At 48.6% G+C, this 15,033-nt stretch overlaps 1 protein-coding gene across 1 annotated transcript in view; it reads right to left on the reverse strand.

Moving 5' to 3' along the window:
- Positions 1-5,038: 5,038 nt before the first annotated feature.
- The window catches only part of LOC136753832 (mucin-3B), a 40,386-nt gene continuing 30,391 nt past the window's right edge, over positions 5,039-15,033 (reverse strand). The window contains exons 3-4 of the mRNA XM_066710219.1: positions 5,954-14,964; positions 5,039-5,071 (exon numbers count right to left, since the gene is read on the reverse strand). Of these exons, the coding sequence (XP_066566316.1) occupies positions 5,039-5,071; positions 5,954-14,964 (9,044 nt within the window). The remainder of the gene's footprint in view (positions 5,072-5,953; positions 14,965-15,033) is intronic.

Below are 15,033 nucleotides of genomic sequence, written 5' to 3' on the forward strand. Positions count from 1 at the left end.
TTCTCTCAACCTCTCTAATTTTTCCCACCAATTATTTCATTCTCTACCCTTCACTCATGTTCCTCTCCTCTTTATCCCTTTCTTCTTCTCTCAGTCCTGTCAGCAAATGAACAAGCGTGAGTGTGAAAGAAAAAACAACAGAGGAATAAATGAAAGGAGAAGCAAAAATGACACTCAGAGTCTAAGAGCTGCTGCAATACCATTATTTTATTGATTAGATAATTATATCTACAACCAATCAGTAGAAACTCTTAAGTCATTGGTTGGGAGTTTGATTGGTTCATCTAACATTAGGATGTGAACATTCACCATACAGGACAGCTGAGAAAGTACAGAATCATAAAATCACAAAATCACAGAATAATAGAATCATGCAATCAGAATCATATATGTAATAGAGCCTGCTGTATACATGGGCAAGAAGATATATCTTTTTAGTGTGTGTGTGTTACAGTATGTTAATCAACACACGTGTTTCTCACTAGTTCCAGTGTGTGTGTCTCAGAGTGGTGGGTGCATTACCAGGTGTGATATCAGTATGTATTACAATGTATGTGTGAGTCAGGATGTTTGGGTTACAGTGTGTGTGACTCTCAATATGTATTTCAGTGTGTGTAGATCTGTGTGTGTATGTGTGTCTCAGTTGCACTGTCCGCAAGCGCAGCTGCTGGGCACTGTGATGTCTTGGCCCACCGTAGAGCCATCCTCGCAGGTAAGGGTCAGGGTCATGACTGTTGACTCCACCTGCTTGCAGGAGCTGCACTGGCTCTTCCACTCGGTCCCCTCCCAGTTCACAGAGGAGAGGCAGAAACCAGTGCAACTGGGCAGCAACACCTGAGGGAGGGGACAGAGAGGGGTTAATAGTATTCACACACTGACTGGTCAGTCAGTATTAAGGCACTGTAGTGTCTGGACACTGCTGTAAATTAAGAATGAGAGAGAGCAAGAGAATTGCACTTTTTTTAAAAATACGCAATACATATTCAATGTAAACATGGGTTGCAGCCGAAACACATTCCTGCCAATCAGTTAAGAAAAACACAAAATTACGTATTTTATTCATTTATTTTTGTAAAACAAAATTCTGAGCGCAGATAAAATAAGGTACGTGAGAGTTTACAATTGATTTAGGGTGCAGGAGTAAAATTTCAAATATTTTGAAGATTCTTTAATGGTTGCTGTGTCTGAATGACTGCTGCTGCTGTCCTTGTTGTTGGTGAGAGTTGTATTGTTGGTTAGTGTTTCTGTTATTTGAAATCTCTAGTAGCTGGTGGCAGTGGTTTTATTATAGTCATTATTATTACAAGAAGTAGTTGCATTTTACTGTGTGTCTGTAATGTACTGTGCTTGTCTATACTGTACTGCAATGTCTGAACTGTTTTCTACTGTCTGTACTTTACTGTGTGTCTATACTGTGTCTATACTGTATATCTACTGTAATGTGCTGTGTGTCTATTATGTAAGTACTGTAGTACACTGTGTGTCTGTAATATTATATTGTGATACTGTATATATCTGCTGTGTACACTGCAACGCAAGATAATATATAAAGATAATATAATTATTTGGCTACTTAATTGCCATATCTATATAGATGTGTGTGTATTTTAATCACAATAGATAAAAATAGAATCTGAAATGAGGGATATGGCTGCAGGCAGGTGAACTCACTAGTTATAGACAAGGCCCTCAGAAAATTCGCGATTTCGCGGACTGCCCGGAAATCGTGAAATTAGCCAAACACCGCGATTTTTTCTATTTTTGTTGTGTTAAAAAATGTACCGCATTTTTTTTTTCTATTTATATTTATGTAGCGCCCGGGACCTCGGCGGGGCTGCTACGGATGCGAAAGAATGGAGCGGCGTTGTGGGAGAGAGCAGCCGGACGTTTTTGACAATACATGATTTATTTAATTTAAAATGTACAGTTTTTTTAATTAAAATACATTAAAATACGGGATTTAAAATGTTTTAAAAATACACAAACACAAACACAAACAACCAGCGAGCAGTGCAGGCGAGAGGATCGGCAGTGGGGATTCTAAAACCAAAGCCTTTTCCTTTGTCCGCTCTCGCTCCCCACTGCCTCTGCTCGGACCGTCCTCTCACCTGCACTGTCCCGGGAGTGGCTTAAAAAACTACAAGCAATGATTCAATTAGAACATGCACTGCACGGGGAAGAACACAAATTAAAACGTGCAAATGTGATGTTTATTTCATCAAAGTAATCCGTGCAAAACATGCAGTAGGCCGAGATCGCTACATATAAGTTATTTCATATTAACACGCTTACCTACAAGCTCTGCAGTCACAGAAATTACATACATACTGTGTACAGCAATGCAACCTAGAGTATCCCTTGTGGTCATGTGACTTTGACACGGCAGCGTTCTAAGCGGGAGCGCTGTACACTAAATTAACACAATCACAAAATGGATGTCTCAAAAAAAAAAGCATAAAACGTGTCTGCAAAGCAATATCCAAGTCTGTTGTCCCCAACTTTGTCGATGCTGAGCGAAGCGTTTCGGCACACGGGCAGGTTTTTACAGCTCAAAGACAATCCATGAAAGAGCACACGGTGAACCATCTGACCATGCTCAACTTTAATTCAAAAATGTATAAAAAAAGAAAACAAAATGGACATTTCCTGGGCTGTATATAATTATTTTCTGAAAAATCCAAGTTTTCATAAGTTTAATTCAAGATCAATCACTGGGTTTTTTGGGGAGTGAAAAACAACATCCGCCACAGAGGACATACTTAGAAGTGGAAATTAACGCCATCTACAGTTCAAGGTCAGAATCTTTACATATTATATTACCCGCGAACCTGCCGTTATTTTTTTTTTTTTTAAAGCCGCGATTTTCTCATGGCCCTAGTTATAGAGGATTATTATTATAGTGCGCGGTACAGTGTTGTATCGCAGTGCGGTGTGTGTGCAGTGTTGTTTTCCATACCTTGGTCTGGCAGGTTCCCTTCCTTACCACTGTCTCCTGGGTCATCACACTGCACTGACTGCGTCTCCTCTCTGTAACACAACAACAATTAAACTCACTGATACATGGACTGACTGATACACTGACTGACTGACTGGCTGATAAAATGAGACAATATATGACACACAGGTCTAATGGCTGTATTATCAGTACTCACCACATGTCAGCTCGGGACAACACTTTCCCTTCACTTGCATTGGCACCAGCTCCTCATCAGAGTTGCACATGGGCACTGAGTTACACTGGCAGACTGTGTGTGTGTGTGTGTGTGTGTGTGTGTGAGAGAGAGAGAGAGAGAGAGAGAGAGGTGGAGAAGGGTAGTGTAATTAATACCGTGACCAGATATTAAAGTAAATTCACACTGCAATGAGAGAGACAGAGTTGCAATACTCACCACAGGTCTGCAGGGGGCAGCAGTGGTTGAAGGCATTGGGTCTACTGACAAGCTTTTGTTCGGGTAGGCACACCGTCTCCTTGCACTTGACTTGACTGCACAGCTGGAGAGTGGGAGGGGAGAAGCTGTGAATTGGCTGACTGGACACTGAGAAGCTCAAAGGCTTCTGGGCAACCGACACTGTTCTCTGAGGCAGTGCATCCTTTTCTCTTATTTCTGTCATTTTTATAATATTAAAATTTTATATATATATATATATATACACTCACCTAAAGGATTATTAGGAACACCATATTAATACTGTGTTTGACCCCCTTTCGCCTTCAGAACTGCCTTAATTCTACGTGGCATTGATTCAACAAGGTGCTGAAAGCATTCTTTAGAAATGTTGGCCCATATTGATAGGATAGCATCTTGCAGTTGATGGAGATTTGTGGGATGCACATCCAGGGCACGAAGCTCCCGTTCCACCACATCCCAAAGATGCTCTATTGGGTTGAGATCTGGTGACTGTGGGGGCCAGTTTAGTACAGTGAACTCATTGTCATGTTCAAGAAACCAATTTGAAATGATTCGACCTTTGTGACATGGTGCATTATCCTGCTGGAAGTAGCCATCAGAGGATGGGTACATGGTGGTCATAAAGGGATGGACATGGTCAGAAACAATGCTCAGGTAGGCCGTGGCATTTAAACGATGCCCAATTGGCACTAAGGGGCCTAAAGTGTGCCAAGAAAACATCCCCCACACCATTACACCACCACCACCAGCCTGCACAGTGGTAACAAGGCATGATGGATCCATGTTCTCATTCTGTTTACTCTACCATCTGAATGTCTCAACAGAAATCGAGACTCATCAGACCAGGCAATATTTTTCCAGTCTTCAACTGTCCAATTTTGGTGAGCTTGTGCAAATTGTAGCCTCTTTTTCCTATTTGTAGTGGAGATGAGTGGTACCCGGTGGGGTCTTCTGCCGTTGTAGCCCATCCGCCTCAAGGTTGTACGTGTTGTGGCTTCACAAATGCTTTGCTGCATACCTTGGTTGTAACGAGTGGTTATTTCAGTCAAAGTTGCTCTTCTATCAGCTTGAATCAGTCGGCCCATTCTCCTCTGACCTCTAACATCAACAAGGCATTTTCGCCCACAGGACTGCCGCATACTGGATGTTTTTCCCTTTTCACACCATTCTTTGTAAACCCTAGAAATGGTTGTGCGTGAAAATCCCAGTAACTGAGCAGATTGTGAAATACTCAGACCGGCCCGTCTGGCACCAACAACCATGCCACGCTCAAAATTGCTTAAATCACCTTTCTTTCCCATTCAGACATTCAGTTTGGAGTTCAGGAGATTGTCTTGACCAGGACCACACCCCTAAATGCATTGAAGCAACTGCCATGTGATTGGTTGATTAGATAATTGCATTAATGAGAAATTGAACAGGTGTTCCTAATAATCCTTTAGGTGAGTGTATATATATATATAGGCACACTCCACCACTCCACTTATAAAGGACCCCAAGGACCTATGGAACTCAGTATGTACAAAGTATAAACAAAGTAGGCTACATTGCCAAACAACAGGAATTTATTACAGCCTGCTGTTATCTTCACTGAATTAATTAGGAACGGAACATTATTAGCTTAACACCTAAGGGGCTGGGGGGTGCAGACGGTGTTTCGTCTGCGATGGTAGTGGGGGGAGAGGGGGCGGGTGCAGACAGTGTTTCCATCAAGCTAGCGCTTACGTTATATAAATGTTTCGACCCCCCCAAGCTGTGGTTTCTACCTCTTTCTGGGGGGTACAAGTCTTAATTACGGGAATTAAACCCCTACAATCCCCCTTATTTTCATTATTGTGTTTACTCTTGTTTTTGGTGAGGTCCATTTTTTGTATGCTTGAAATCCCCCACCCCCAACTGAAATATTGTGTATTAATTACATTTTGTTCTCAGTGCTGAGAGCTTGTAGTTCATTAGCTGTCATTCTCGTACAAAGATGTAATTCATGTCCATCTGTGTCTGTAGCTGCGAGATTGTATATCTGTCTCTGTGTTGGTCTGTCTACCTACCTTGACTGTGTGTCTGTCATTGCGTGTTTGTCTATATATCTGTCTCTGTGTCTGTCTACCTACCTGACTGTGTGTCTGTCTCTGCATGTTTGTTTGCCTACATACCTGTCTGTGTGTGCATGTGAGTCTCTGTGCTTTCTACACACGTTATTATTTCAATGAATAATGTTTTCACTTAGTCTGATAAGAACTCCTTATCACTTAAGTGCTGTCACAAAATGCCAGTTTCGTGAATATTGATGTGCACTCAGTTAGACTGAGGCGTGGTTTGGTTACGATAGACAGAGATGGGCGGCATATAACAAAATAAGAGACAGCATGTGGTTTATGATTATTATTAATCATTATTTCTGATATACTATTATGATTATCTGTTCCTTGCATTGCCATAAAATGCAATGCTTTAAGTTTGGAGAAATACTGTGTTGATTTGATTTAAGATTCAAATCATTATATATCATAGCATTTCATAAAAAATTTAATTATAAATCTTACATCAGGATATATTTTTGGTTGATTTCTGGTGGTTTTGGTAGTGGTTGTAGTTGTCCCGTCTTTGGTGACCTGTGTAGTTGTCGTGGTGATGTCCCCCTTAGAGACTTCCGTGATGGTTGTGGTGGTGTCTCCGTCCTCCTCCACCGTAGTTCTTGTGGTGGTGCCTTCCTCGTCGATCACAGTGGATGTCTTCCTGGTTTTTTCAGTCTTCTCCACTGGCTTGTCCCCCTCCTTGACTTCTTTGGTTACACTCGTGGTGCCCCCCTTGGTGACCTCTGTGACTGTTGTGGTGGTCTCCTCACTTGTTACCACAGTGGTTGTGGTCTCGCTGCCGTCGTCTTCCACCACGGTGTGTCTCTCTGCGGTTTCCTGAGTGGTTTGGGTGGGCTGGTCCTTTGTCTTGACTTCCGTGGTGGTGGTGGTGATGTCGCCATGGGTAACTTCTGTGATCGTGGTGACGGTCTCTCCTCTGGTGATGGTTGTCGTCGTGGTGGTGCTGCCGTCATCGTTGACCACGGTGTTTTTCGTGGTGGTGCTGGCAACGGTTTCTTCTGCAGGGACGTCTGTGAGTGTCTCCACAGTCGTGACAGTGGATCCCTCTGTGGTGTATTCAGTTATGACTGTGACGCTGCCGTCTGGGTTTTCAATGGGCGTTGTCTTGATGATTTCTTTTGTGGTTTCGTCTGTGACAGCTGGAGAGGTTTCCCCTTCCACTGGCTTGGGCTGGTTTGTGGTGATTTTTGTAGTGGATGTAGTTGTCCCGTCTTTGGTGACCTGTGTAGTTGTGGTGGTGATGTCCCCCTTAGTGACTTCCGTAATGGTCGTGGTGGTGTCTCCGTCCTCCTCCACCGTAGTTGTTGTGGTGGTGCCTTCCTCATCGACCACAGTGGATGTCTTCCTGGTTTTTTCAGTCTTCTCCACTGGCTTGTCCACCTCCTTGACTTCTTTGGTTACACTCGTGGTGTCCCCCGTGGTGACCTCTGTGATAGTTGTAGTGGTCTCCTCACTTGTTACCACGGTGGTTGTGGTCTCGCTGCCGTCTTCTTCCACCACGGTGTGTTTCTCTGTGGTTTCCTGAGTGATTTGTGTGGGCTGGTCCGTTGTCTGGACTTCCGTGGTGGTGGTGGTGATGTCGCCATGGGTAACTTCTGTGACTGTGGTGACGGTCTCTCCTCTGGTGATGGTTGTCGTTGTGGTGGTGCTGCCGTCCTCGTTGACCACGGTGTGTTTCGTGGTGGTGCTGGGAACTTTTTCTTCTGCAGGGACGTCGGTGAGTGTCTCGATTGTTGTGACAGTGGATCCCTCTGTGGTGTGTTCAGTTATGACTGTGACGCTGCCGTCTGGGTTTTCAATGGGCGTTGTCTTGATGGTTTCTTTCGTGGGTTCCTCTGTAACAGCTGGAGAGGTTTCCCCTTCCACTGGCTTAGGCTGCTTTGTGGTGGTTTTGGTTGTGGTTGTAGTTGTCCCGTCTTTGGTGACCTGTGTAGTTGTCGTGGTGATGTCCCCCTTAGTGACTTCCGTGATGGTGGTGGTGGTGTCTCCGTCCTCCTCCACCGTAGTTGTTGTGGTGGTGCCTTCCTCATCGACCACAGTGGATGTCGTCCTGCTTATTTCAGTCTTCTCCACTGGCTTGTCCCCCTCCTTGACTTCTTTGGTTACACTCGTGGTGTCCCCCTTGGTGACCTCTGTGACTGTTGTGGTGGTCTCCTCACTTGTTACCACGGTGGTTGTGGTTTCGCTGCCGTCTTCTTCCACCACGGTGTGTCTCTCTGTGGTTTCCTGAGTGGTTTGTGTGGGCTTGTCCTTTGTCTGGACTTCTGTGGTGGTGGTGGTGATGTCCCCTTGGGTAACTTCTGTGACTGTGGTAACGATCTCTCCTTTGGTGATGGTTGTCGTTGTGGTGGTGCTGCCATCCTCATTGACCACGGTGCTTTTCTTGGTGGTGCTGGCAACGGTTTCTTCTACAGGGACGTCCCTGAGTGTCTCGATGGTAGTGACAGTGGAGCCCCCTGTGGTGTGTTCAGTTATGACTGTGACGCTGCCGTCAGGGTTTTCAATGGGCGTTGTCTTGATGGTTTCTTTTGTGGTGTCCTCTGTGACAGCTGGAGAGGTTTCCCTTTCCACTGGCTTGGGCTGGTTTCTGGTGGTTTTGGTTGTGGTTGTAGTCGTCCCATCTTTGGTGACCTGTGTTGTTGTCGTGGTGATGTCTCCCTTAGTGACGTCGGTGATGGTCGTGGTAGTGTCTCCGTCCTCCTCCACCGTAGTTATGGTGGTGGTGCCATCTTCATCGATCACAGTGGATGTCTTCTTAGTTTTTTCAGTCTTTTCCACAGGCTTGTCCCCCTCCTTGACTTCTTTGGTTACCCTTGAGGTGCCCCCCTTGGTGACCTCTGTGACTGTTGTAGTGGTGTCTTCACTTGTTACCACGATGGTTGTGGTTACGCTGCCGTCGTCTTCCACCACGCTGTGTTGCTCTGCGGTTTCCTGAGTGGTGTGTGTGGGCTTGCCCTTTGTCTTGACTTGTTTGGTGGTCCTGATGACGCTCCCTTTGGTCACTTTTGTGATCGTGGTGACGGTCTCTCCTCTGGTGATGATTGTCGTTGTTGTGGTGCTGCCGTCCTCGTTGACCACGGTGTCTGTCGTGGTGGTGCTGGGTAGTTTTTCTTCTGCAGGGACGTCTGTGAGTGTCTCCACAGTAGTGACAGTGGATCCCTCGGTGGTGCGCTCAGTTATAACTGTGGTGCTGCCGTCAGGGTTTTCAATGGGCGTTGTCTTGACGGTTTCTTTCGTGGGTTCCTCTGTGACAGCTGGAGAGGTTTCCCTGTCCACTGGCTTGGGCTGGTTTTTGGTGGTTTTGGTAGTGGTTGTAGTTGTCCCGTCTTTGGTGACCTGTGTAGTTGTCGTGGTGATGTCCCCCTTAGTGACTTCCGTGATGGTTGTGGTGGTGTCTCCGTCCTCCTCCACCGTAGTTCTTGTGGTGGTGCCTTCCTCGTCGATCACAGTGGATGTCTTCCTGGTTTTTTCAGTCTTCTCCACTGGCTTGTCCCCCTCCTTGACTTCTTTGGTTACACTCGTGGTGCCCCCCTTGGTGACCTCTGTGACTGTTGTGGTGGTCTCCTCACTTGTTACCACAGTGGTTGTGGTCTCGCTGCCGTCGTCTTCCACCACGGTGTGTCTCTCTGCGGTTTCCTGAGTGGTTTGGGTGGGCTGGTCCTTTGTCTTGACTTCCGTGGTGGTGGTGGTGATGTCGCCATGGGTAACTTCTGTGATCGTGGTGACGGTCTCTCCTCTGGTGATGGTTGTCGTCATGGTGGTGCTGCCGTCATCGTTGACCACGGTGTTTTTCGTGGTGGTGCTGGCAATGGTTTCTTCTGCAGGGACGTCTGTGAGTGTCTCCACAGTCGTGACAGTGGATCCCTCTGTGGTGTGTTCAGTTATGACTGTGACGCTGCCGTCTGGGTTTTCAATGGGCGTTGTCTTGATGATTTCTTTTGTGGTTTCGTCTGTGACAGCTGGAGAGGTTTCCCCTTCCACTGGCTTGGGCTGGTTTGTGGTGATTTTTGTAGTGGATGTAGTTGTCCCGTCTTTGGTGACCTGTGTAGTTGTGGTGGTGATGTCCCCCTTAGTGACTTCCGTGATGGTCGTGGTGGTGTCTCCGTCCTCCTCCACCGTAGTTGTTGTGGTGGTGCCTTCCTCATCGACCACACTGGATGTCTTCCTGGTTTTTTCAGTCTTCTCCACTGGCTTGTCCACCTCCTTGACTTCTTTGGTTACACTCGTGGTGTCCCCCGTGGTGACCTCTGTGATAGTTGTAGTGGTCTCCTCACTTGTTACCACGGTGGTTGTGGTCTCGCTGCCGTCTTCTTCCACCACGGTGTGTTTCTCTGTGGTTTCCTGAGTGATTTGTGTGGGCTGGTCCGTTGTCTGGACTTCCGTGGTGGTGGTGGTGATGTCGCCATGGGTAACTTCTGTGACTGTGGTGACGGTCTCTCCTCTGGTGATGGTTGTCGTTGAGGTGGTGCTGCCGTCCTCGTTGACCACGGTGTGTTTCGTGGTGGTGCTGGGAACTATTTCTTCTGCAGGGACGTCGGTGAGTGTCTCGATTGTTGTGACAGTGGATCCCTCTGTGGTGTGTTCAGTTATGACTGTGACGCTGCCGTCTGGGTTTTCAATGGGCGTTGTCTTGATGGTTTCTTTCGTGGGTTCCTCTGTAACAGCTGGAGAGGTTTCCCCTTCCACTAGCTTAGGCTGCTTTGTGGTGGTTTTGGTTGTGGTTGTAGTTGTCCCGTCTTTGGTGACCTGTGTAGTTGTCGTGGTGATGTCCCCCTTAGTGACTTCCGTGATGGTGGTGGTGGTGTCTCCGTCCTCCTCCACCGTAGTTGTTGTGGTGGTGCCTTCCTCATCGACCACAGTGGATGTCGTCCTGCTTATTTCAGTCTTCTCCACTGGCTTGTCCCCCTCTTTGACTTCTTTGGTTACACTCGTGGTGTCCCCCTTGGTGACCTCTGTGACTGTTGTGGTGGTCTCCTCACTTGTTACCACGGTGGTTGTGGTTTCGCTGCCGTCTTCTTCCACCACGGTGTGTCTCTCTGTGGTTTCCTGAGTGGTTTGTGTGGGCTTGTCCTTTGTCTGGACTTCTGTGGTGGTGGTGGTGATGTCCCCTTGGGTAACTTCTGTGACTGTGGTAACGATCTCTCCTTTGGTGATGGTTGTCGTTGTGGTGGTGCTGCCATCCTCGTTGACCACGGTGCTTTTCTTGGTGGTGCTGGCAACGGTTTCTTCTACAGGGACGTCCCTGAGTGTCTCGATGGTAGTGACAGTGGAGCCCCCTGTGGTGTGTTCAGTTATGACTGTGACGCTGCCGTCAGGGTTTTCAATGGGCGTTGTCTTGATGGTTTCTTTTGTGGTGTCCTCTGTGACAGCTGGAGAGGTTTCCCTTTCCACTGGCTTGGGCTGGTTTCTGGTGGTTTTGGTTGTGGTTGTAGTCGTCCCATCTTTGGTGACCTGTGTTGTTGTCGTGGTGATGTCTCCCTTAGTGACGTCGGTGATGGTCGTGGTAGTGTCTCCGTCCTCCTCCACCGTAGTTATGGTGGTGGTGCCATCTTCATCGATCACAGTGGATGTCTTCTTAGTTTTTTCAGTCTTTTCCACAGGCTTGTCCCCCTCCTTGACTTCTTTGGTTACCCTTGAGGTGCCCCCCTTGGTGACCTCTGTGACTGTTGTAGTGGTGTCTTCACTTGTTACCACGATGGTTGTGGTTACGCTGCCGTCGTCTTCCACCACGCTGTGTTGCTCTGCGGTTTCCTGAGTGGTGTGTGTGGGCTTGCCCTTTGTCTTGACTTGTTTGGTGGTCCTGGTGACGCTCCCTTTGGTCACTTTTGTGATCGTGGTGACGGTCTCTCCTCTGGTGATGATTGTCGTTGTTGTGGTGCTGCCGTCCTCGTTGACCACGGTGTCTGTCGTGGTGGTGCTGGGTAGTTTTTCTTCTGCAGGGACGTCTGTGAGTGTCTCCACAGTAGTGACAGTGGATCCCTCGGTGGTGCGCTCAGTTATAACTGTGGTGCTGCCGTCAGGGTTTTCAATGGGCGTTGTCTTGACGGTTTCTTTCGTGGGTTCCTCTGTGACAGCTGGAGAGGTTTCCCTGTCCACTGGCTTGGGCTGGTTTTTGGTGGTTTTGGTAGTGGTTGTAGTTGTCCCGTCTTTGGTGACCTGTGTAGTTGTCGTGGTGATGTCCCCCTTAGTGACTTCCGTGATGGTTGTGGTGGTGTCTCCGTCCTCCTCCACCGTAGTTCTTGTGGTGGTGCCTTCCTCGTCGATCACAGTGGATGTCTTCCTGGTTTTTTCAGTCTTCTCCACTGGCTTGTCCCCCTCCTTGACTTCTTTGGTTACACTCGTGGTGCCCCCCTTGGTGACCTCTGTGACTGTTGTGGTGGTCTCCTCACTTGTTACCACAGTGGTTGTGGTCTCGCTGCCGTCGTCTTCCACCACGGTGTGTCTCTCTGCGGTTTCCTGAGTGGTTTGGGTGGGCTGGTCCTTTGTCTTGACTTCCGTGGTGGTGGTGGTGATGTCGCCATGGGTAACTTCTGTGATCGTGGTGACGGTCTCTCCTCTGGTGATGGTTGTCGTCGTGGTGGTGCTGCCGTCATCGTTGACCACGGTGTTTTTCGTGGTGGTGCTGGCAACGGTTTCTTCTGCAGGGACGTCTGTGAGTGTCTCCACAGTCGTGACAGTGGATCCCTCTGTGGTGTGTTCAGTTATGACTGTGACGCTGCCGTCTGGGTTTTCAATGGGCGTTGTCTTGATGATTTCTTTTGTGGTTTCGTCTGTGACAGCTGGAGAGGTTTCCCCTTCCACTGGCTTGGGCTGGTTTGTGGTGATTTTTGTAGTGGATGTAGTTGTCCCGTCTTTGGTGACCTGTGTAGTTGTGGTGGTGATGTCCCCCTTAGTGACTTCCGTGATGGTCGTGGTGGTGTCTCCGTCCTCCTCCACCGTAGTTGTTGTGGTGGTGCCTTCCTCATCGACCACACTGGATGTCTTCCTGGTTTTTTCAGTCTTCTCCACTGGCTTGTCCACCTCCTTGACTTCTTTGGTTACACTCGTGGTGTCCCCCGTGGTGACCTCTGTGATAGTTGTAGTGGTCTCCTCACTTGTTACCACGGTGGTTGTGGTCTCGCTGCCGTCTTCTTCCACCACGGTGTGTTTCTCTGTGGTTTCCTGAGTGATTTGTGTGGGCTGGTCCGTTGTCTGGACTTCCGTGGTGGTGGTGGTGATGTCGCCATGGGTAACTTCTGTGACTGTGGTGACGGTCTCTCCTCTGGTGATGGTTGTCGTTGAGGTGGTGCTGCCGTCCTCGTTGACCACGGTGTGTTTCGTGGTGGTGCTGGGAACTATTTCTTCTGCAGGGACGTCGGTGAGTGTCTCGATTGTTGTGACAGTGGATCCCTCTGTGGTGTGTTCAGTTATGACTGTGACGCTGCCGTCTGGGTTTTCAATGGGCGTTGTCTTGATGGTTTCTTTCGTGGGTTCCTCTGTAACAGCTGGAGAGGTTTCCCCTTCCACTGGCTTAGGCTGCTTTGTGGTGGTTTTGGTTGTGGTTGTAGTTGTCCCGTCTTTGGTGACCTGTGTAGTTGTCGTGGTGATGTCCCCCTTAGTGACTTCCGTGATGGTGGTGGTGGTGTCTCCGTCCTCCTCCACCGTAGTTGTTGTGGTGGTGCCTTCCTCATCGACCACAGTGGATGTCGTCCTGCTTATTTCAGTCTTCTCCACTGGCTTGTCCCCCTCCTTGACTTCTTTGGTTACACTCGTGGTGTCCCCCTTGGTGACCTCTGTGACTGTTGTGGTGGTCTCCTCACTTGTTACCACGGTGGTTGTGGTTTCGCTGCCGTCTTCTTCCACCACGGTGTGTCTCTCTGTGGTTTCCTGAGTGGTTTGTGTGGGCTTGTCCTTTGTCTGGACTTCTGTGGTGGTGGTGGTGATGTCCCCTTGGGTAACTTCTGTGACTGTGGTAACGATCTCTCCTTTGGTGATGGTTGTCGTTGTGGTGGTGCTGCCATCCTCGTTGACCACGGTGCTTTTCTTGGTGGTGCTGGCAACGGTTTCTTCTACAGGGACGTCCCTGAGTGTCTCGATGGTAGTGACAGTGGAGCCCCCTGTGGTGTGTTCAGTTATGACTGTGACGCTGCCGTCAGGGTTTTCAATGGGCGTTGTCTTGATGGTTTCTTTTGTGGTGTCCTCTGTGACAGCTGGAGAGGTTTCCCTTTCCACTGGCTTGGGCTGGTTTCTGGTGGTTTTGGTTGTGGTTGTAGTCGTCCCATCTTTGGTGACCTGTGTTGTTGTCGTGGTGATGTCTCCCTTAGTGACGTCGGTGATGGTCGTGGTAGTGTCTCCGTCCTCCTCCACCGTAGTTATGGTGGTGGTGCCATCTTCATCGATCACAGTGGATGTCTTCTTAGTTTTTTCAGTCTTTTCCACAGGCTTGTCCCCCTCCTTGACTTCTTTGGTTACCCTTGAGGTGCCCCCCTTGGTGACCTCTGTGACTGTTGTAGTGGTGTCTTCACTTGTTACCACGATGGTTGTGGTTACGCTGCCGTCGTCTTCCACCACGCTGTGTTGCTCTGCGGTTTCCTGAGTGGTGTGTGTGGGCTTGCCCTTTGTCTTGACTTGTTTGGTGGTCCTGGTGACGCTCCCTTTGGTCACTTTTGTGATCGTGGTGACGGTCTCTCCTCTGGTGATGATTGTCGTTGTTGTGGTGCTGCCGTCCTCGTTGACCACGGTGTCTGTCGTGGTGGTGCTGGGTAGTTTTTCTTCTGCAGGGACGTCTGTGAGTGTCTCCACAGTAGTGACAGTGGATCCCTCGGTGGTGCGCTCAGTTATAACTGTGGTGCTGCCGTCAGGGTTTTCAATGGGCGTTGTCTTGACGGTTTCTTTCGTGGGTTCCTCTGTGACAGCTGGAGAGGTTTCCCTGTCCACTGGCTTGGGCTGGTTTTTGGTGGTTTTGGTAGTGGTTGTAGTTGTCCCGTCTTTGGTGACCTGTGTAGTTGTCGTGGTGATGTCCCCCTTAGTGACTTCCGTGATGGTTGTGGTGGTGTCTCCGTCCTCCTCCACCGTAGTTCTTGTGGTGGTGCCTTCCTCGTCGATCACAGTGGATGTCTTCCTGGTTTTTTCAGTCTTCTCCACTGGCTTGTCCCCCTCCTTGACTTCTTTGGTTACACTCGTGGTGCCCCCCTTGGTGACCTCTGTGACTGTTGTGGTGGTCTCCTCACTTGTTACCACAGTGGTTGTGGTCTCGCTGCCGTCGTCTTCCACCACGGTGTGTCTCTCTGCGGTTTCCTGAGTGGTTTGGGTGGGCTGGTCCTTTGTCTTGACTTCCGTGGTGGTGGTGGTGATGTCGCCATGGGTAACTTCTGTGATCGTGGTGACGGTCTCTCCTCTGGTGATGGTTGTCGTCGTGGTGGTGCTGCCGTCATCGTTGACCACGGTGTTTTTCGTGGTGGTGCTGGCAACGGTTTCTTCTGCAGGGACGTCTGTGAGTGTCTCCACAGTCGTGACAGTGGATCCCTCTGTGGTGTGTTCAGTTATGA

Source organism: Amia ocellicauda, chromosome 7 (genome assembly GCF_036373705.1).
Source record: "Amia ocellicauda isolate fAmiCal2 chromosome 7, fAmiCal2.hap1, whole genome shotgun sequence".
Lineage (NCBI taxonomy): Eukaryota > Metazoa > Chordata > Actinopteri > Amiiformes > Amiidae > Amia > Amia ocellicauda.